The sequence below is a fragment of the Peromyscus californicus genome, unplaced genomic scaffold, assembly GCF_007827085.1.
Source record: "Peromyscus californicus insignis strain IS unplaced genomic scaffold, ASM782708v3 Scaffold_10__1_contigs__length_136768540, whole genome shotgun sequence".
In the NCBI taxonomy this organism is placed as follows: domain Eukaryota; kingdom Metazoa; phylum Chordata; class Mammalia; order Rodentia; family Cricetidae; genus Peromyscus; species Peromyscus californicus.
The window spans coordinates 105,248,494-105,271,919 of record NW_026294391.1 but is presented as its reverse complement, the minus strand read 5'-3'; the positions used below and the strand labels follow the sequence as shown (position 1 = coordinate 105,271,919).

At 40.7% G+C, this 23,426-nt stretch overlaps 1 protein-coding gene and 1 pseudogene across 12 annotated transcripts in view; one reads left to right on the top strand and one right to left on the bottom strand.

The window, feature by feature from the left end:
* Xiap (X-linked inhibitor of apoptosis) overlaps positions 1-22,081 on the bottom strand; it is a 53,460-nt gene extending 31,379 nt beyond the window's left edge. For 4 of the 12 annotated variants that reach the window (XM_052738536.1, XM_052738546.1, XM_052738564.1 and 1 more), the window contains exon 1: positions 21,175-21,451. Coding sequence is in view for 1 of the 12 variants with exons in the window: in XM_052738507.1 (XP_052594467.1) it covers positions 21,503-21,622; positions 21,900-21,988 (209 nt within the window). In the remaining 11 variants the exon portion in view is untranslated. Of the gene's footprint in view, positions 1-21,174; positions 21,452-21,502; positions 21,623-21,899 lie in introns of those variants that run through there. The other 8 variants (XM_052738514.1, XM_052738555.1, XM_052738579.1 and 5 more) reach the window with 5 other exon arrangements.
* A 20-nt stretch (positions 22,082-22,101) lies between these two features.
* The window catches only part of LOC128110783 (protein phosphatase inhibitor 2-like), a 38,440-nt pseudogene continuing 37,115 nt past the window's right edge, over positions 22,102-23,426 (top strand).

Below are 23,426 nucleotides of genomic sequence, written 5' to 3'. Positions count from 1 at the left end.
ATATTAAAATTGTTTGGCAATTGTTAAAATGTCAATTTTAAGTCTAAAAAAAGTTGCGTTTACCAGTGAAATTAGCTGTGTTTTAATTAGTTATCTTTGATTACAGAATGTGGTATTAACAGTATATTTTCAGAATAACATTGAGAAGACTAAGACATTTCGGTTCTAAGTGCTTGCAAATTTAACTTATCGTCCAGAACCCAGTTACTTTTTTCTGAAACATATAAATTCTGGTGTGAAAAAGCTTAAACCTATCTCTCATGTTACTGAGAATCTAAGCTCTTATGTTTCCAAGTATTGCTATTATTGATGGGAGAATGTCTTTCTGTACGGCTGCGAATATGTGTTGCTCTGATTGGCTGATAAATAAAGCCGTTTGGCCTATGGGAAGGCAGCTTAGAGGCAGGCAGGAAATTCAAAGAGAGAGACAGGAAGAAGGCGGGGAGAGACACCAACAAGCCACCCAAGGAGCAACAAGCAATGGGATGTAGGTAAAGCCACAGATCATGTGGCGATACACAGATTAATGGTTATGGGCTAATTAATTTAAGATATAGAGCTAGCTAGTGAAAACTTGAGCCATGGCCATGCAGTTATAATTAATATAAGCCTCTGTGTGTTTACTTGGGTCTGAGTGGCTGCAGGACTGGTGGGTGAGAGAGATCTGTCCTGATTGTGGGCCAGGTGGGACACAGGAAGACGTTAGCTACATATTATTATTTGATTTTTTAGGGAAATGGAGAAAACAAGGAAGGAGGGAAGCATTCCAGGTAGCCTAGGGCAGCCTTGAACTCCCTATGTAGTTGTGGATAAATTTGAATTTCTAGTCCTTCTGCTGCCATCTCCTAGGAGCTGGGTATAAAGATGTGTACCACACTGGGCTCCTGTATATTTAAAAATTATATTCATTTACTTGGAAGGCGAGGGAGTTTGCACCACAACATGCATGTGGAAATCAGAGGACAACTTACAGGAATCAGTTTTCTTCTTTCACCATGTGTACCTAAGGGATTGAACTCAGGTCATCAGAGTTGGCAACAAAGCCCCTTTTGCTACTGAGCCATCTTGTTAATCCCTATCATTTGTTTTTTTTCTTTTCTTTTTTATTTTTTGAGACAGAGTCTCACTATATAGCTCTGGCTGGCCTCGAACGCAGATATCTACTTGCCTCTGCCTCCTGAGTGCTGGGATTAAAGACATGAATCACCAGGCCTGGTTGTATTTTTTTTTTTTTTTTGGTTTTTTGAGACAGGGTTTCTCTGTGTAGCTTTGCGCCTTTCCTGGAACTCGCTTTGGAGATCAGGCTGGCCTCTAACTCACAGAGATCCGCCTGCCTCTGCCTCTCAAGTGCTGGGATTAAAGGTGTGCGCCATCACCGCCCGGTGTATTTTTATTTCTTAGTGCAATGATTTCCTCACTAACTGTACAAGTCACTTTCTGAATTTTTAAAAATTTTTTTCTAGGAAGCCAAGTGGCTGTAGGAGTAGCTTTTCATGCTATGAAGCACTAAAGTTATGCTCAATTATGAAATCTTGTTACAACTGTTAACTGGTTTCTATCCTTATATATTTATAAACCAATTCCAAATACTTTAAAAAGTAAATTTCACTGCCTCTATTAATGAGACTCCTTTAATAACTTGTGTCCTTATTTCCAGTCTTATGGAATTCCCCTTGACTATGTCTATTTGCATATTAGTATACTTTTCATTGTCTTGTGGTGCTGGGGATTAAAACAATGGCCTTACACATGCTAGACAAGTAATCTAAGGCTGAATTATTTCCTCACTTCTTAGGTTTTTAAAAATTTTACTTACCTTCAAAAAATTATTATTTTGTGTACATGTTTGTGTGAAAGGCATATGCAATCCATGCCATGTGTATAGAGGTCAAAGAACAACTTTGTGGAATTAGTTCTCTCCTTCTACTTTTACATGGGTTGTGGACAGTGAACACAGTTTGTCAAGCTGGCATGGCAAGTGCTTTACTTGATGAGTCATCTCACTGGTTCATTCTAAAATTCTGAGACTGGGTGCTGTGGGATGTTCTGTATGTTATGTGTGTTGCTTGATTGGGTAATAAATAAAACACTGATTGGCCAGTGGCCAGGCAGGAAGTATAGGCGGGACAAAGAGAAGAGAATTGGGGGAAGTGGAAGGCTGAGGAGAAAGACACTGCCATGACAAGCAACATGTGAAGATGCCAGTAAGCCACAAGCCACGTGGCAAGGTATAGATGAATAGAAATGGGTTAATTTAAGATATAAGAACAGTTAGCAAGAAGCCTGCCACAGCCATACAATTTGTAAGCAATCTAAGTCTCTGTGTTTACTTGGTTGGGTCTGAGCGGCTGTGGGACTGGCACATGAGAGAGATTTGTCCTGACTGTGGGCAAGGCAGGAAAACTCTAGCTACAAATGGCACCCAACGTGTTGGCAAGAGTTTCCACCTAAAACCTGAGAAAAAAGATTCTAAAACGGAGCTAAAAACAGTTCCTAGTTGTCTCTCTCATGTTAGCAGCAGCCTGCATGTTTGAGCTACTATGGCGGGTTCCTGGCATGCGCGCTCGACCTGCAGTATGGCAGGAATGAGGCCTCGGCAAATGGCACACTAAGCTGCATGGTGGATTTAGCCTTTGCTAGTACAAAACAAAAAAAAAAAAGAGGTTTCTGGGCTACACGCTGCTTTAATAGAAGCATAGACCCACTATTTCTGAGAGTTGATGGCTCCCAGAGCTGGCAGAAAATGTACCACCACCATGTTGGCAAGCCGAAGTGGGCGGAGCCAGCAGCCACAGCGCCGTTTCAGTTTTAAAGTGCTGCAGTTTAAAGCAATAGGTTCACAATAAAACTGATTCAGGGGCTGGAGAGATGGCTCAGAGGTTAAGAGCACTGACTGCTCTTCCAGAGGTCCTGAGTTCAATTCCCAGCAACCACATGGTGGCTCACAACCATCTGTAACAAGATCTGGTGCCCTCTTCTGGCCTGCAGTCATACATGCTGTATATATAATAAATAAATAAATCTTAAAAAAAAACTGATTCAGATGAAATAGTTTACAATGTATATAAAAAATGTATATTGGCTTGAAAGAGAGAGAAAGGGAATATATACAGTTATATAAACAAATAGATAAGTTTTTAAAAATAAAGTCTTTAAAGAGACAGTAAAGGTAATATAAAATATAAGACACATAAAGATGGCTATCACACAGAGAATCTGGATTATGTTCTCTTTGATATTTGTAACTGAAGAAAAACATCTGATTGTAAAAGCTGTTGAGTTATGCCAAAATGTATATTTTAAAGGTACCTTGACTTCAAAATTTGGATATAAGGATATGTTGCTTTGGAAAAGAGGCTCTGCTTTTGTTTCCACAGAAAGCCAGAGGCTATGGATTTGTTCCAAATTAAGATACATCATATTGCTAAAAAAAAAAACTTAAGAGATTCTTATGTCCCAAATCAGAAAAGTCCTCTGGTGTGGGACAGAGAAAAGCCAATATTTTTTGTTTAAAACAGGTTGATTATAAATACAATCTCTTTCTAAAGAAGAAAAGGGGATATGATATAGATATGATAGGATAAAAGGGTAAATTGCTGAACCTATTTTAAAGAGCAACAACTTGTTTAAAATGTTTTACATTGGTATAGATTTTAGTTTATTGATACAAACTTAAAGTTAATTTTGTTATACTGTGTGTATATTTCTACTCTTGTTTAAGGTGTTATGTTTGTACAGCTCATTTAAAATTTAATGGATAATTAAAAAATAGATTAATAATTAGTCATCTATGATAATCATACTCGTAGCCATGTTAGTTAGGTCTTCCAGGTATACATAGATATATTTCAGATAGATAGGTAGTCTTCAAATACTTCAAAAGACCTCCAGAATATGGCATTTAAAATATTTTAAAAATTTAGACTTTCTAGACAGTGAGACATGTCTTCTGCTGGAAGCACCAATTTACTTCAGAGAGGAGGATGGGCATTGAAGACACACCATATGGAGTTTATCTTCACCTTGGCAAAAATAGCCATTTGGACAAGAAACTGTTCTTGCCTGGACTGCTTGATAGACTGGACATGCAGGACCCACAGAAAGGTGACCACTGAACTTTGCTTGACAAAATGGTCCTTTAGGTTCCAGCTTCACAGAGGAAACTGCCAGACATTCTACAGGACACTGAGGAAAGTAACTGAGGAAATCTAGCCCTGTGGGCTGAAGACAGATGCCCCAACTTTACAAGAGAACTTTGGATGACTGTCCAGGCTGTCAGCTGTCTCTGTCTACCCTGCAAGACTCCCGAAAGTTGCTTGTATCCTTCTCTCGTTTCTCAGGTAATAGTATATCCTTCTGAAGTCTTTGATGTAGTTGAAGCTAGATAGTTACAATTTTCCTTAGTTATGATAAAAGATAAGTTAGATATAAAACCTTAGACTCACAAATATAAGATAGATAGGATATCTTCTTTAATTTTGCCAAATAAACTAGTTATTATAAATACACTAGATATTATAACTATAATTCTTGCTTGATAATTGCTTTGTTAATCTGCAATTTTACTATGCGAAATTTAAAACCTTCCTTTTAGAAAAAAAGAAAAGGGTAAGTGCTGTGGGATGTTCTGTATGTTATGTGTGTTGCTTGATTGGGTAATAAATAAAACACTGATTGGCCAGTAGGCAGGCATAAAGTATAGGTGGGACAAAGAGAAGAGAATTGGGGGAAGTGGAAGGCTGAGGAAGGAGACACTGTCAGCCGCCGCCATGACAAACAACATGTGAAGATGCCAGTAAGCCACAAGCCACGTGGCAAGGTATAGATTAATAGAAATGGGTTAATTTAAGATATAAGAACAGTTAGCAAGAAGCCTGCCACAGCCATATAGTTTGTAAGCAATCTAAGTCTCTGTGTTTACTTGGTTGGGTTTGAGCGGCTGTGGGACTGGCAGGTGACAACAGATTTGTCCTGACTGTGGGCCAGGCAGGAAAACTCTAGTTCAACTGGGTGTCTATCATTCAACTGACAGACTGACCTTGAACCTGCTTTGTAGCACAGACAAGCTACTGAACGTAATCCTCCTCCTTAGCCTTCTAAATGCTAGGATTACAGGCCTGCAGCATCATGTAAAGAAGCTTCCAGTGTGCATGTGTTTTGTGGAGGCAAGGAGAGTTGAAACAAGGTTTTATTATACACCCTAGGTTTGTTTGGAGCTGGCAATGAACTCACCATCCTCCTGCCTCAGCATTCCATGAGCTGGGATGTACAACTATGCCCAACACTTTTCAGTTTTTTAAATGAATTCCAGAAGCATGTTTTAGACACAAAATCTACCAACAGAAAAATATTTATACACAAACGAAAAACTGGTACAATCACATATATGTATGAAAATGCCACAATGAAACCCATCATTTTGTATAGTAATTTAAAAATTAATTTTAAAAAAGAGAATGCATTGTGCTGGCAAAATGGGTCACTGGGTAGAGGCAATCTCCACCAAGCCTGAAAACCTGAGTTTGATCCCTGGGACCAACACGGTAGGAGAGAACGAACTCCCAAAGGTTGTCCTCTAACTTTCAAATGAGTGACATGACATGTGGGTATGTACATACACATACTCTCTAAATAAATGTAATTTTAAAAGGGAGTATCTTATCTAAACCTGTTTATATTTTATTTGCTTTTCACAACAATATTAAATGGTCTCAAGCAGAAATGTATCTTGTATCAGTCAATACCTTCTTTTAATCCATCCTGGTTTTTTTTGTTGTTGGTCTTTTTTTTTTTTTAACCAGTAACGGTTTCTAAGGAAAAATATGAATTCATTAATAATTCTACAAGAAAAGGAAAGACATAAATTCACTCATAATTCTACAAGATGAACATGCCAACAGAGAATCAGAATATTTGCAAATAGCAACTATAAAGATCAGCAAATGTATGCAAAAGTATTAAATCTCATTTGTAACCAAAATAACAAATAATTACATGATGCCATTTTTATCCTACTTGACAGAAATCACTATTACAAGCCAATATAACCCATAAACATGGAAAGGTATAGGACAACAGACAAAACCTGATACATTACACTTAGGGAAATAAAACCAGTGGCTAATGTAGGGTTTTATTGCTGTGAAGAGACACCATAACCACAGCAACTCTTATGAAGGAAAACATTTAAATGAGGCTGGCTTACAGTTTCAGAGGTCTAGTCCATTGTCATCATGGCAGGAAGCATGGCAGCACACAGGCCGACATGGTGCTGGAGAAGGAGCTGAGAGTTCTACATCCTGATCCACAGGCAACAGGAAGCGCATGGTCAGACTGGGCACAGCTTGAGTATATATGAGACCTCAATGCCCACTCTACAGTGACATACTTCCTCCAACAAAGCCACACCTACTCCAACAAGGCCCTACCTCCTAATAGTGCCACTCCCTATGAGCCTATAGGGTCCATTTTCATTCAAATCACCATAGCAACATATCTGTAATCCTGCTAAGTTGGAGGCTAGCCTGGACTACAGGAGATCCTGTTTCAAAGAAAGTATATAGGCTCAGTTTAACACCATACAGTGTGCTTATCATATGCAAGGACCTGGGCTCAATTCTCAGCACCAGAAATAAAAGCAATCATTATAAACTAAGGTTGGATAGGTAAGACAGTTATCAGGTAAAGGCCTGGCAACCTGAGTTCAATCTGTAGCTCCCAGGTGAAAGTGGAAAGAAAGAACTGATCCCACAAAGTATCCCTTAATCTCCTCATGCACATGGTAGTGCACGTGCACCCCTCAATGCAAATCATTAAAAAACATTTACAAATTTAAAAAAAGTAAACCCCAGATTGTAGGGTCAGGGTTATTTTAAATCAGTGGTAGAGCCGGGCGGTGGTGGCGCACGCCTTTAATCCCAGCACTCGGGAGGCAGAGCCAGGCGGATCTCTGTGAGTTCGAGGCCAGCCTGGTCTCCAAAGCGAGTTCCAGGAAAGGCGCAAAGCTACACAGAGAAACCCTGTCTCGAAAAACCAAAAAAAAAAAAAAAAAAAAAAAAAAAAAAAATAAATCAGTGGTAGAACACTTGCCCATCGTCCCAACCCCAGAACCATAGCAAACAACGACAAAAAGCCCAAAAACTCAGGTTGTAGATGAATACTAAAGTATAAAAGACATATATGTTCATGATACTGTATTAAGTGAAAAAGCTGTTTACAAGGTTTTGATGTAACTGTTACAATGCTTGCTTAGCATGCATGAGGTCCCAGGATCCCCAGCATAATAATGATGATACAAACTATATAATCCCAATAATAAAAACGTACGAAGTGGCAGCATTATACACTGAAATTCTATTGTAAGGCACGATGGCTCACAAGTGTATTTCCATGATGCTGAGGTTGAGGCAGAAAAACTGCTCAAAGTCTGAGGAAAGCCTGAGATACACAGTGATTTCCAAGCCAGTTTGGGCCACAATGTGAGACCTTATTGTTTAAAAAAAAAATCTGTTAACTCTGGGTAATGCTATTACTGATTTATTTTCTTCTTTGTGCTTTCTTTCATCGTTTAAATTTTATCCATCAAGCATACAGAATTCTAATCAAAAGAATAAGCAGGTAGACATTTTGTCAGGGGACCATTATACAATCCCGCCCACCAGAGTATCATCAGGCGACTTATCCATGTCAAAATGCTTCCTTCATCTGTGAAAACATTAACCTAATAAAGTAAGTATTAGGGCCTTGTACTACCAGGTTTTGACTTTTCATTAAGGACAAGTTTCATAAATTACAGGAGAAAGATATGCTCATAGAGAAGAAAGCAAGAGAGAAGAGGGGAGAGTGGAAGGTGGAGGGTCATGGAAAGGAAAAAGAAAGAAGATCATAGAGAAGAAAGCAAGAGAGAAGAGGGGAGTGGAAGGTGGAGGGAAGTAGAAAGGGTAGAGAGAGGATATCATAGAGAAGAAAGCAAGAGAGGAGAGTGGAAGGTGGAGGGAGGTCGCAAGGACAAAGAAAGATCATAGAGAAGGTAAGTAAGAAGAGGGGAGAGGAAGGTGGAGAGACTTGGAAAGAATAAAGAGAGAAGATCATAGAGAAAGAAGCAAGAGAAGAGGGGAGTGGAAAGTGGAGGGACATGAAATGGATAAAGAGAGAAGATCATAGAGAAGAAAGCAAGAGAGAAGAGGGAAGTGGAAGGTGGAGGGACATGGAGAGGACAAAGAGACAAGATCATAGAGAAGAAAGCAAGAGAGAAGAGGAGAGTGGAAAGTGGAGAGACTGGTAAAGGACAAAGAGAGAAGTGCATAGAGAAGAAAGCAAGAAAAAAGGGAATGGGAGGTGGAGAGACGTGGAAAGGATAAAGAGAGACGATCATAGAGAAGAAACCAAGAGAGAAGAGAGGAGTGGAAAGTGGAGGGATGTGGACAGGATAAAGACCAAAGATCATAGAGAAGAAAGCACGAGAGAAGAGGGAGTAGAAGGTGGAGGGACGTCAAAAGGACAAAAAGAGAAGATCATAGAGAAGAACGCCAGACAGAGGAGGGGAGGGGAAAGTGGAGGGACATGGAAAGGACAAAAAGAGAAGTCATAGAAAAGAAAGCAAGAGGAAAGAAGGAAGTGGAAGGTGGAGGAACATGGAAAGGGTAAAGAGAGAATATCATAGAGAAGAAAGCAAGAGACAAGAGAGGAGTGGAAGGTGGAGAGTCGCGGAAAGGACAATGTGAGAAGATCATAGAGAAGGAAGCAAGAGAGCAGAGAGGAGTGGAAAGTGAAGCAACTGGAAAGCATAAAGAGAGAAGATCATATAGAAGAAAGCAAGAAAAAGAGAGGGAGTTGAAGGTGGAGGGATGCGGAAAGGACAAAGAGAAGATCATAGAGAAGAAAGCAAGAGAGCAGAGGGGAGTGGAAAGTGGAGCAACTAGGAAAGCATAAAGAGAGAAGATCATAGAGAAGAAAGCAAGAGAGAAGATTGCAGTGGAAAGTCGAGGGACATGGAAAGGATAAAGAGAGAAGATCATAGAGAAGAAAGCAAGAGAGAAGAGGGCAGTGGAAAGTCGAGGGACATAGAAAGGGTAAAGAGAGAAGAACAGAGAATAAAGCAAGAGAGAAGAGGGGGGTAGAAGGTGGAGGGACGTGGAAAGGATAAAGAGAGAATATCGGAGAGAAGAAAGCAAGAAAGAACAGACAAATGGAATGTGGAAGGACATGGAAAGGACAAAGAGAAGATCATAGAGAAAGCAAGAGAGAAGAGGGGAGTGGAAGGTGGAGAGAGGTTGCAAGGACAAAGGGAGAAAATCATAGAGAAGGCAAGTGAGAAGAGGGGAGAGGAAGGTGGAGGACCTTGGAAAGGATAAAGAGAGAAAATCATAGAGAAAAAAGCAAGAGAAGAGGGAAGTGGAAAGTGGAGGGATATGAAAAGGATAAAGAGAGAAGATCATAGAGAAGAAAGCAAGAGAGAAGAGGGGAGTGGGAGGTGGAGGGCCGTGGACAGGATACAGAGAGAAGTTTATAGAGAAGAAAGCAAGAAAAAAAAGGGAATGGAAGGTGGAGGGACGTGGAAAGGACAAACAGAGACCATCATAGAGAAGAAAGCGAGAGAGATGAGGGGAGTGGAAAGTGGAGGGACGTGGACAGGACAAAGAGAGAAGATCATAGAGAAGAAAGCAAGAGAGAAGAAAGGAGTGTAAGGTGGAGGGAGGTCGCAAGGTCAAAGAGAGGAGATCATAGAGAAGGTAAGTGAGAAGAGGAAAGAGGAAGGTGGAGGGACTTGGAAAGGATAGAGAGAAGATCATAGAGAAGAAAGCAGAAAGAAGAGGGAGTGGAAGGTGGAGGGACAACAAAAAGACAAAGAGAAAAGATCATAGAGAAGAAAGCAAGAAAGAAGAGGGGAGGGGAAAGTGGAGGGACATGGAAAGGAAAAGAGAGAAGTCATACAAAAGAAAGCAAGAGGAAAGAAGGAAGTGGAGGGTGGAGGGACATGGAAAGGATAAAGAGAGAAGAACAGAGAAGAAAGCAAGAGAGAAGAGAACATTGGAAAGTCGAGGGACATAGAAAGGGTAAAGAGAGATCATAGAGAAGAAAGCAAGAGAGAAGAGGAGAGTGGAAAGTGGAGAGACACGTAAAGGACAAAGAGAGACATTCATAGAGAAGAAAGCAAGAGAGAAGAGGGCAGTGGAAAGTCGAGGGACATAGAAAAGGTAAAGAGAGAAGATCACAGAAAAGAAAGCAAGAGAGAAGAGGGGAGGGAAAAGTGGAGGGACATGGAAAGGATAAAGAGAGAGGATCATAGAGAAGAAAGCAAGAACAGGCAAATTGAATGTGGAAGGACATGGAAAGGACAAATAGAGAAGATCATAGAGAAGGCAAGAGAGAAGAGGGGAGAGGAAGGTGGAGGAACTTGGAAAGGATAAAGAGAGAAGATCATAGAGAAAAAAGCAACAGATGAGGGAAGTGGAAAGTGGAAGGACATGAAAAGGATAAAGAGAGAAGATCATAGAGAAGAAAACAAGAGACAAGAGGGGAGTGGAAGGTGGTGGGACCTGGAGAGGATTAAGGGAGAAATCCATAGAGAAGAGAACGAGAGAGAAGAGGGGAGTAGAAGTAGAGGGACGTGGACAGGATAAAGAGAGAAGACCATAGAGAAGAAAGCAAGAGAGAAGAGGGGAGTGGGAGGTGGACGGAGGTCGCAAGGACAAAGGGAGAAGATCATAGAGACGGCAAGTGAGCCTAGAGGGGAGAGGAAGGTGGAGGAACCTGGAAAAGATGAAGAGAGAAAATCATAGAGAAAAAAGCAAGAGAAGAGGGAAGTGGAAAGTGTGTGGGAGCCCGTTTTCGGGTTCCTCGTGGCTTTACCCAGCAGGTCCGCATAGAGGATGATTAGGACCACAGGCCTGAGTGCAGGTGTCTGAGATGGTCTGCACTTGGCTGTGCTGAGGGAGGAGGTCTTTTGCTCCACCCCTTGGCATCTCTATAAAAACCCTGGAGCAGAGACAGTTAGGGCCGTTGGAGAAGGTTCCAGGCCCCTCCCGAGGCTATCCTTTATATTCTATCTGTTTATCTCCACAAGATTCTCCACAACAAATCCTTCTATCTAATATTTTGTGCTGCTCACACTCAAGAAAACTCTGGGGAACTGTGGGGGTGGTGGGTATACACCCCACAAAAGAGAAGGAACCTGGAAAGGATAAAGAGAGAAAATCATAGAGAAAAAAAGCAAGAGAAGAGGGAAGTGGAAAGTGGAGGGACATGAAAAGGATAAGGAGAGAAGATCATAGAGAAGAAAGCAAGAGAGAAGAGGGGAGTGGAATGTGGAGGGACGTGGAAAGGACAAAGGTTGAATACCACAGGAAAGAAAACATCAGAGAAGAGGGTAGTGGAAGGTAAATGGACATGGAAAGGATAAAGAGAGAAAATCATAGAGAATAAAGCAAGAGACAAGAGGCAAGTGGAATGTGGAGGGATGTGGAAAGGATTAAGAGAGGAGACTATAGAGAAGAGAACACGAGAGAAGAGCGGAGTAGAAAGTCGAGGGACGTGGAAAGGATAAAGAGAAAAGTTCATAGAGAAGAAAGCAAGAGAAAAGAGAGGAGTGGATAGTGGAGGGACAATGAAAGGACAAAAGAGAAGATCATAGAGAAGGCAAGAGAGAAGAGGGGAGTGGAAGGTGGAGGGACCTGGAAAGGATTAAGAAAGGAGATCATAGAGAAGAGAACAAGAGAGAAGAGCGGAATAGAAAGTCGAGGGACATGGAAAGGATAAAGAGAGAAGATCATAGAGAAGAAAGCAAGAGAGAAGAGGGGAGTGGAAAGGATAAAGAGAAAAGTTCATAGAGAAGAAAGCAAGAGAGAAGAGGGGAGCAGATAGTGGAAGGACAATGAAAGGACAAAAGAGAAGATCATAGAGAAGGCAAGAAAGAAGAGGGGAGTGGAAGGTGGAGGGACCTGGAAAGGACAAAGAGAGGAGTCATAGAAAAGAAAACAAGAGGAAAGAAGGAAGTGGAAGGTGGAGGGACATGGAAAGGGTAAAGAGAGAATATCATAGAGAAGAAAGCAAGAGACAAGAGGGGAGTGGAAGGTGGAGGGATGTGGAAAGGACAAAGAGAGAAGTTCATAGAGAAGAAAGCAAGAGAAGAGGGGAAATCAAAGTGGAAAAACATGGGAAGGACAAAGAGAGAAGATCCTAGAGAAGGCAATGAGAAGAGGGGAGAGGAAGGTGGAGGAACTTGGAAAGGCTTAGATAACTGTCTGGGAGGAAAATGTACAAGAGAGGAGAAATTGTAAATTGATGTCAACACTGTTTGATCATCAGGTTAGACAAGAGATGGAGAAGATAAAGGTGAAGTCTCAGTGATGGACCAGTTGTGTTCCTGGCACTTGCCAGGAAACAAATGCCTTTTGATCCACTGGTTAGATGGAAATAACTCAGCTACAGAAACGGGGGAAAATCAGTTAATCCCTGATTGCTACTTTGTTAGAAGGGAGGGGAATTTGTCTATTTTTGAGACAGAGTCTTACTCTGTAGAACAGGTTGGCCTAGAACTCACTATGTAGCTCATGATGGTTTCCAATGTCTCCTGCTTTAGCTTACCAATGCTGGTATTATAGATATAAGCCACATTTGGATTGGCTCATTAGTTTTGAGTTGAAAATAAATGGGCTTTTTTGAAAAGTATTTTTAACTGATTTCTAGTTAACCACTCATATACTGCCATGTAAAAATTAATTAGGAGGACCTGATGACGCATGCCTTTAATGCACTCTCAGCACTAGGGAGGCAGAGGCAGGCAGATTTCTGTGAATTTCAGGCCAGCCTGACCTACATAGTGAGTTGTAGGGTACCCAGGGCTACATAGTGAGACCCTGTCTCAAAAAAAAAAAAAAAAGAAAAGAAGGAAAAAGAAAAGTACAATGATTTTTAAAGGTCTAATAAGCACAAAGGATTATGCCTACCTCTAGCCAAAAATGTCCCTTAAATTTTTTGTTTTATTTTATTTTTCACATATCTTTTACAAAGAGGCAGCTGGTTGAGAAACAATTATACTGAAAATTAAAAGTATTATATTTTATAGACATTCAGAAGCAAAATTACACACAATGAGCTGGGCGTGGTGTCCATGTCTTTAATCTCAGCATTTGGGAGGCAGAGGCAGCAGATATCTGTGAGTTCCAGGCCAGTTAGAGGAACAAAGTGAGATGATCTCAAAAGATTTAAAAAAAAAATTCATATAACAGATTGTGCTTAACAGGACAGCAGAAATCACTCCTTTCACAGATAAAGATACTAAGGCATTTGGAAATGAAAATTTGACCAAGGCCACATAGCTAATTATTGGAAGAGAATTACATGTTATTCTGATCTTCCATACTTGATTAGATAACTTATTCTGACAGTGATCAGGGTACAATCGGGTGATCTCATAATGCCATGTTGGTGTTCATTTAGTGGATGGTTTGGCAAATCAGTTGTATTACCTACCCTAGAAATTTCTCAGAAAAATTATTATTATTATTTTTTGTAATGTTTGGGATGGAAACCAAGGCCCATGCATGCAAGGAAAACATTCTACCAGAGCTGTACTTTTAGACCCTGGAATGAAACATTCTATTTTATGTTCATGCTAGGAATCTCAAGTGAGTGCTAAACCAAACTTTTTATTTTACTTTTTTTTTTTTTTTTTTCTTTTTGGCTTTTCGAGACAGGGTTTCTCTGTGTAGCTTTGTGCCTCTCCTGGAACTCACTTGGTAGCCCAGGCTGGCCTCGAACTCACAGAGATCCGCCTGCCTCTGCCTCCCGAGTGCTGGGATTAAAGGCGTGCGCCACCACCGCCCGGCTTATTTTACTTTTGAGATAGGGCCTCACATAGCCCATTACTAGCCATACACTTGTTTTATACTTGGAGGGTGATCATGAACTTGAAAACACAAAATCACATTTATCTATCTATCTATCTATCTATCTATCTATCTATCTATCTATCTATCTATCTGGAGGGGGCATTGAAGAATCATGAACTTGAAAACACAAAATCACATTAATTAATCAATCAATCAATTTATTTATTTATTTGGAGGGGCATTGCAGAAGCCAGGACTACTTGCAGTCGCTGGCTCTCTCATTTCATCATGTGGGATTTAACTCAGGTTGTCAGGCTGGGGGCAAGCAACTTTACATACTGAGCCATCTCATCAGCACTGATCTTGATTAGCACTCCTGATCCATTTGCCTCTATCTCCTAAGTGCTGTGATTACAGATGTGCATGTGCTACTATGCCTAGCTATTTTATTTTTTTGAGACAGTGCCACACTATGTAGCTCAGGCTGGCCTCAAAAGTTGTGATCTTTCTGTTTCAATCTCCTGAGTGCTGGTATGACAAACTCATACCACTATGCCAGGCCTTTTAAACAAATTCTTGATGGGAGCCTACTTTTTTTCCTTTTCCCACTACAAAAACATTCTGCTCTATCTGTAAACAACTTTGTTGTCTATACTAAAACATTTGGTATGTTTATCCTGTCTAGATTTTATTTTTATTTAATTAATTTTACTTTTTTAAAGGTAGGGTCTCATGAAAATCTGGTTTAAAATTTACTATGTGGCTTGGTGGTAGTGGTGGCTCACACCTTTAATCCCAGCACTTGGGAGGCAGAGGCAGGCGGATCTCTGTGAGTTCGAGGCCAGCCTGGTCTACAGAGCAAGTTCCAGGATAGGCTCCAAAGCTACACAGAGAAACCCTGTCTTGAAAAAAAAATTTTTTTTAAATTACTCTATATCCTGGCCTGGCCTAGAACTCCTGATCCTCCTCCTCCTCCTTTCATGTACTAAGTACTTGTATTACAGGCATGCACCACCAAGCCTAGGTTTTAGCTTAAAAACTGGGCAAAGTAATCTACCTCAGTAACAATAACCTAGATTTTTAAAGTGCATACTTAATGTCCTCAAGTACCAAACACTACCTTGCAATTTTTATTTTCCTTAATACCATATTATAACTAAATGCTTAGCTGCAGGGAAATATCTGCTGAAATCCAGAAAACTTGCTTAAAAGCAATGAGGAACTGCCTTCATTTAAGCACAGGTTTGTGCAATCCTCTATCTCATTCTCCTTTTTTTTTTTAAAACCATGTTTCCTTTCATAATAACTACAACTTGTCAGTATACCTTAAAATTTCGTTAGGATGTTTTGCTATGTGATATCTGATTTAACTTACAGAACACATTTATTACAGCTTTCATGTATAAAATGGGCAAACTGTGCTTCTGAATGGTTGATTGTCAAACCTAACATGGCAAATGAAAGACAAAAAAAAAAAAATCAAACCCATTTCTTGTGATTAATATAGTTCTAAAGAAGTTACCATAACTATTATTGGCAGAATCTATTGAAGCATAAGAAAATGTGAAGCTTCCTAACCTTATCCCCCCCCCCCCCCCCCCCCCCCCCCCCCCCGGCTCTGCCTCCTGAATGCTGGGATTAAAGGCTTGCGCCACCGTTGCCCAGTGTCTTTTTTCACTTCTGAGAAAGAGTTTTATTATGTATCCAAGGCTGTCCATGAACTGAAGATCTTCCTTTCTCTACTCATAATTAATAATGGAATTACAGGAGTGTCCCATCCTGGTCAGGCTCTATGTTCTGAGGTCAATAAAATGGTTGCAGATACATAAAAATTTAAATCACACACGTAAGTATAGATGCTATGGAATGCATAGTAGCACCACCTTTTCTCCATTTAACCAAATACCCTTAAAAAAAAAGTCCGTCTTAGCCAGGCATGGTGGCATATACCTGTAATCCCAATACTCAAGAAGCAGGGATAGGAGGACTGACCACAAATTCAAGACTAGCTAACTCTACACGAGTTCCAGGACAGCCACAGCTACACAATGAGACTGTCTCAAGAAACAAACAAAAAGTCGATCTTAGCCTATAATGCTGATATATTCATGATACCAGGAAGCTAAAGTAGGAAGATTAACATTCCAATTCCCAGCTGGGCAGTAGTGGTGCATGCCTTCAGGCAGATCTCTGTGAGTTCGAGGCCAGCCTAGTCTACAAGAGTTCCAGAATAGCCAGGGCTACACAGAGAAACCTTGTCTCGAAAACAAAAACCAACCAAACAAAAAAGAATTCAAGTCCCATCTGGGCTACATAGCAGACCTAACCTCAAAACGTAAATAGAAGTGCAGCAAGTGCTCTTAACTGATGAACACTGGGTTAATAATTATTTTTATCAAGAACTACATGTAATATGATAGGCAATGTCTTTTTTGTTTCTTTTTGAGACAAGGTCTCATGCAGCTCTGGCTGGCCCAGAACTCACTTTATAGACCAGGCTGACCACAAACTCAGAGATCCTCCTGCCTCTGCCTCCTGAGTGCCGGCATTAAAGCTGTGCGTCACCACCATACAGGGCTTTATGAAACTCAGACTCTATGCACTGATATCTGACATTACCTCTACAACTGTTTTCCCAGAAAGAGTTTGTGAGCTCTCACAGATTCTCTTAATCTCAAACCCAGAAACCCATTTCTTCCTTTTTATGTCCTATTCTGCACCTACCACAGAAAACAACTGCCATTTATACTTTCAAAAAATTCAAATTCAGATACTTATCACAAGAAGTTTAAAATTAAATGCCAGGGGGCTGGGAGTAATCCTAGCACTTAGGAAGTAGAGGCAGGAGAATTTCTGTGCATTTAAGGCCAGACGGGACTACACAGAGAGACTCCGAATCTCAAAATACCAACAACTGCAACAGTAATAATAAAAAGTACGTCAAATTAAATGAAAGAAAGCTGGGTGTGGTAGCATCCGTCTCTAATCTTAGCACTCAGGAAACTGAAGCCTGAATAAGGCAAGGGGAGGGTTCTAGGTTACCCTGAAGATACATCAGGGCCTCATCTATCTCCAAAAAATAAAGTATGAACCACAAATTACTAAGGTTTCTATTTCTACCTTATTCTTACTTTCTTGTATCTTTATAATGTAACTGATATTATTATAAGGCTTTAAAAAATGGGATGGTCTCACTGTTGCTGGGCTATTCTTAAAATCCCAAGCTCAAGAGATTTTTCTACAAAAATCAATTAAAAGCAAAAACAAAAACAAACAAAAAAAACCCTGAACCAGATCCTTCTGCTTAAGCCTCCAAAAAGTAGCTGGCAGGATATAAATGTGCCAGTTAAAGCTACACAGCAAACCTTGCCACAAAACGCAAAATAAAAAATTAGAGCCAAGTGGTGGCACTCGCCTTTAATCCCAGCACTCAGGAGGCAGGGGCAGGTGGATCTCTGTGAGTTCAAGGTCAGCCTAGTCTACAAAACAAGTTCCAGGACAGCCAGGGCTACCCAGAGAAACCCTGTCTCGAAAAACCAAACAGTAATAATAATAATAATAATAATAATAATATAATGAAATAATTAAAAATATAATTGAATCTGAATCTTTGAACCAAGGAGCTCAAATCTGTACAGATAAAAAGGTTATCAAACAAAAATTACATTTTGAAAGACTTTTTTGAACATAGGAATCACAACAATCTTGAGTAATAAAGTACTGAATAACTGGGCCCTTAGTTTTGTCTTACCTCAAACTTCATAAATTTTCTAGAACATGCTCTTTTAATTTAAAATAGCCAAAACACCCTTTTTATGTTTTGAATTAAATAGAATAAACATATCTTTGTGAAAAAGAAAATAAACATGGAGACACTAAGAGTCACAATCCCAAAGCATAGTAGAAATAAAGACAAGACCATCCTCCCCCCAAAACCAAATAATGCAGGATATTTTCCACTGTATATAATTATTTAACTTCAGTACTAATTTCTCATTTTCTAACACTGTTTGTCTCCTTGAATCAACAATGACCTTACACATTGCTAAAAGGTTACATAATACTATTAACAGATTACCCCAGAGATAAAATTTAAGAATCGACAGCTTATCATAATCTTACTGCCTCAAAATAACAAGAGCACTTTACCATCTTCAACTTTTAGTACTTTTTTTGAGATGAGAGGTCTCAATATGGAGCCCAAGCTGGCCTGGAACATGTTACCCTCTTGTCTCACTTTCCCAAGTACAAAAATTACAAATGTGTATCACTGTATGTGGTATTTATTCATCTTTAGAACCCTAACACAAAGTGCAAATTCTTGGCACATATTAGGTACCCAATAAATGTTTGTTTTCTAAAACATAGCCTTTTCCCTCCTGCTAGCACTTGCTACTAGACTTAACTATTAAATCAAGCAAAAACAGTGAACTCTCACTATTACATTTAGAGTCTCCAATCATTAAATACAGAGGATACGCTAAATAAATTAATGTACACAATAAAAGTTAAGGGGAACATTTATGTTAAAATTGTAAGTGCTATACTAAATTAACTGGCACATTAATTATAATGCTAGTCCACTGAAATATCTGACTAACCTTTAGCCAGCATTATTTTGTTACCTTAGTTGGCCTCACTGAATGAAAGCAATAAAATTACAGGTGCTCTAGACTAGAATGTAGAGCCCAGTCTGAAGTCTGCTAAAAATAAACAGTTTAACTCTGAGCGATTCATTTTTTTCTTCTTTGGATCCTCATCAGCCTATCTGTAAACAAGAGAACACTGGGGGTGTGTTCAGCTTACTTTTTTTTTGTTGTTAGTTCTAGGGACTGACTACAGCACCTAATGAATATTATGCATACATTCTGTACTGAATTACAACCCTTAAACCCTTTGAAGTTTTTATCCCCAACCCAAAACATTTACTATTTTTAAAATGTATAAAGTGCAGAGGATTGATAAAGATGGCACAAAAAGCAAACACCAAATGATGCCATGCAATATAAAAATTTTATTGATTGTGATTCTGTTTGTCCAGATGTATCCCAAGCTGGCTTTGAACTCTTCCTACCAAATGTAGAGATTATAAGTGTGTGCCCCGACTCTGATGGTTTATTTTATCATTTTATGTGTATGGGTGTTTTGCATGCAGTGCCCATTGAGGCCAAAAGGGGGCATTGAATTCCGTGGGACTGGAATTACAAGTGGCTGTGAGATACCATGTTGAGTGCTGGAAACAGAACCCAGGTCCTCTGGAAGAGCAGTCAGGGAGCTTAAACACTGAGCCATCTCTCCAATCCAACTTGTTTTTGAAGCAGGGTCTCACTACATAGCCCAGGCTGAACTTGAATTTGCAGTTCTGCATTGACTCCAGTGCTGGGATTAAGCCACCAAGTCTGCCTTTCTTTCCCTTTCTTCTATTGGTATATATTCATTGTCCAAAACAATGGCTTATGTTATATTTTCACAAATTATATAATATTGTACTCTGGCCAACTTTTAGCCTTTTTTTTTTTTTGTTTTTGTTTTTGTTTTTTGAGACAGGGTTTCTCTGGGTAGCTTTGTGCCACCACCGCCCAGCTTAACCTTTTCTTTGAGATGTTCAAAAATCAAACCGCAGTGGTGGTGGTGCACGCCTTTAATCCCACCACTCGGAGGCAGAGTCAGGCCGGTCTCTGTGAATTTGAGGCCAACCTGGTCTACAGAGCAAGAACCAGGACAGGCACCAAAACTATACAGAGAAACCCTGTCTCGAAAAACAAAAACAACAACAACAACAAAATCAAACCAAACCCAGAGCCCTGTACATGGTAAGCAAGCATTCACTGTACCACACTGAGCTACATATCCCAATACAATCTTTACATTCTTAATCTTTTTAAAAATAATTGTAATCCAGAAGGACCCTGTGATTCAGATTTATCTACATGTCAAATTTGATATCTGAATTCTATAGTTTGCTACACTATTTGATAATCAGGAAGCTTACCATATTTCCTAAAAATAGAGACTAACCTTTTTGCCATTTCACATGAATAGGGGGAATAATAAGTGAAAACCAAAAGAGAAACACAAATATCCAAATAATCAAGCCTGTCTGTTAAGACAACATAAGCTACATGGGATTTTACAGTATAAATCATTGATACATAAATAGATATGGTAATAAATATCAATTCCAAATATTTATGTTGATATGCATCTGTGTGCTTTAAAACTTTTTAGTAATAAAATCAAAACTTGTTTATAGTAAAACATTCAAACATACATTTAAGGCACAGGGGAAAAGCAAAGTGAAGTTTTCCATCCCTCTTCTTCAGAAGTGACCAGTGTTACTCATTTTCCTGTATAGCTTTCAAGGATCCATGTGACCCAATCCAAGTAGACATAAACTTCACCTAAGATGTTTTCCAATTTTTAAGTAATGGAGGAAAACAAACCAGGCACAATCTTTACATATATGTTCAGTACATACATGTTAAGTACACTGAAAATGGTGCAGACACCAGCACAAACTAGTTTTATGCTGTACAGAAATGTTAAACAGAATATCCTTAGATTTTGTGCTTAGAGGTTATAGGAAGCAGCAGGAGTGAGGTGGTCAGGGAGCCTCAGAACCCGAGTTCTCATCTAACTAGCCATGTAATCTTAGGCCAGTCATGAAACCTTGAGCCTCAGTTACTGCTTTGTAAAACAAAAGGATTGGGGTAAATCCTTCCCAACTCTAAAACGGTATAATTAATTCTAAGATGGCTGGCTCTTAACAGTGTTCTCTTGAACTGGCTACCAAAAAAAAAAAGTATTCAGGAGAAAATGAGAAGAGCGAAGAAATACTATAGTAATCTCCAGTCTTACTAGAGTAAATTTCTATGACTCGTTCATTATCAAGGTATAGCTGTGATGACAGAGTAGTGACATAATTGTACTTGAAGGCAAAGTAGTAGATTATTAAAATCTAATGGGTTGGTTTTTCCCAAAGTTTCCACTAAAACGTTTTTCTTTTTGGAGATGGAGAGAGCCACTGCTTAGTTCCAGCAATCACTACTTCCCTCCCTTCAAAGAATAACACCCCCACGATTCAACTGTGGAGTTCAAATACTGAAACCGAAAGTCAATTTGACATTTTTCTTTCAGAAATAATGCTGGGGAAGTGACCAAAGGTGGCAAGAATGACCAGCTATTTCCTCCTCTGGAAGCTCTTGGGCCCTCAGTCTTTTGGTTTCGCGCACCCTTGCCAGAAACATACGATTCCTGCCCCATACACGCCACAGGCATCAGATGGGGGGGGGTAGGAAGGTTGAGCCTATCTTTTTTTTTTAAATTATTTAACTAGATTTACCTTAGGTGTCACGAAGTTTAAGGAGGCTGACCCGAAGGCTTGAAGCCAGCCACCCTACACTCGGCTTCCAGGGGCAATCCCAGGAACCTTGGACAAGGAGCCCAGGCCAGCATTCCCCGCGGGCGGGCGCGGCCTTCCCGCCCAACTAGGCAGAGCTAGCCCAAGCGGAAGGGAGGGGGGGAAGAGGAGAGCGGGGAGGAGAAGGGAGGAGGAAGGAGAGGGAGGAAAGGGAGGAGGGAGGAGAGGAAGGAGGGAGGAGAAGGAGAAGGAGGGGAGAGGAGAGGAGAGGAGGAGGGGAGGGCGGGAAACCCACAAGAGCTGTACCCACCGCGCCAAGTAAGCCTGTCCAAACCGCCGTGGGCGACCGTTCCCGAGGGGAGGGTCCCGGAGGAGGGGCAGCCCGAACCGGATCGGGAAAACACAACTCCGCGGGGCGGCGGGCCGCGGCCTAGGAGAAGGAAACGGAAGTCACTATGTCTCCCTCCCTCGGCCTCCACAGGCCGGACGGCCCTCTCGGAGAGAACTCGGAGACCGGAACCAAGTGCGTCCACGTCAGGGCTTATTAAAAAAAAAAAAAAAAAAAGCCACTGGGTGCTGTCCGCCAGCTTCCCCGGCCAGCCCAGCCATTGGCCTTAGGCCATGTCCTTCCCACCTCCCCCCGGGGAGCTCGGCTCCCTCCCGACAAAGCCCCTCCTTCTTTCCCGCTCCGCCATCTTCCGACCTACCGCCCGGGCCCGGGCGGCCCTCGATTAGCGTCGCGCCTGCTCCGGGGAGCACCAACGTCCCGCCGCTTCCCGGAGCCGGAAGGGGGCATCGAGAAAAAACCCAGGCCTCCTCATTATGCAGCCCGACCCCCCCTCCCCAGCTCCAAGCCAGAGCCTGACCCAGCGGCTGCACATGCGCACAGGTCACCTCGCAGTCCCCCGCCCAACCCAAGCGTTTCCTCTTAGCAGCCAGGACTTTTTTTTTTTTTTTGTTCCCACGGCCTTTACCTAGACTTTAGGGTGAGGAGTAGGGGAATCCAGGTAAGAGGATTAAAAACCGAGGGAGAAGGGTCAGAACATACTGGTTTCTTACTGGATATCAAGGACTAGGTGTATAACGTACTCTTTGTTATTTTGAAAACCCTGAAAGGCAAGGCACCCCTATTAAACTCCTTCTCCGGGGGAAACTGAGACCCAGAGAAGTTAATTATCCCAGTATCACCCACCGGCAAAAAAGAGAACTGAGATTAGACTCCGTTGTTTCTAAATAGAGAAAGATGAAAGGAATGACAGGAAAGGGAGACAAAAAGAGAGTGAGAGATGTTTGATTTGTGAAGAGACAAAAAAAAAAAATAGAGTGAAGATGGAAAAGAAACACAAAAAGTCTTTGTACACAAAATGATGATCATGCCCCTAGGTTACTCAGATATGCTTGTATGGTTGTCAGATAAGTATGGATTTAGGTTTCAGGAATTTGGGCTCGTAGTGGCTAGTGTAGTAAGATAGATTCTGAATATCATTTCAGAGGAGATCATGAGTACCATCTGCCTGGTTAAATAATGCTGCCCTTGATGAAAAGGAACTTGGAAAAGAAGAAAAATATTTTTGGTTCTTAAACTTCTGCTAACATAATATCCCTTCTGATGCCATCTTTTTTTTTTAATTTTAAATTACTACATTGATTTAGTGTGTGAGGTCAGAGGGCAACTTGGGGAGTCCATTCTCTCCCAGCATGTGGGTTCCAGGGATGAATTCAGATCCTCAAGCTTGGTGACAAAACCTTTCTCCCCAGAGTCACCTGTGTCCGAGGCCCTGGTGTGCTTAGAGCCCTGAGAATTAGACCTGACCTTTTACAATAATAGTAATTACAAGCAAAGCCTGGGGATGTAACACATTGGTGGAGCACTTGTCTAGCATGTGCAAGGTCTAGGACTCAAACCTCATCACTGCCAACAAAAGAAAACTGCAAGAAAATATTTCTCTCATTTTTCAGAGCACTCTTAAATATATTAATCAGTACCCTCCCCTTTTTTTTCTTTAGATAGGAGTCTTACCAAGCCACCTTCAAATTCATCAAGAGAAGGATCAGGAGTTCAAGGTCATCTTCAGTCACAAGTGTGACCTCAGGCTAAGATGCATGGAACCCTGTCTCAAAACAAAACCAAAACAGAAATTCACCTCAAGCTACCCTCCTTTGTCTTTATAGTAAGTTGGTCCATCATCACCTCATTTTAAAGAGGCTGAAATCAACTGTGCTAGTCTTTGTTA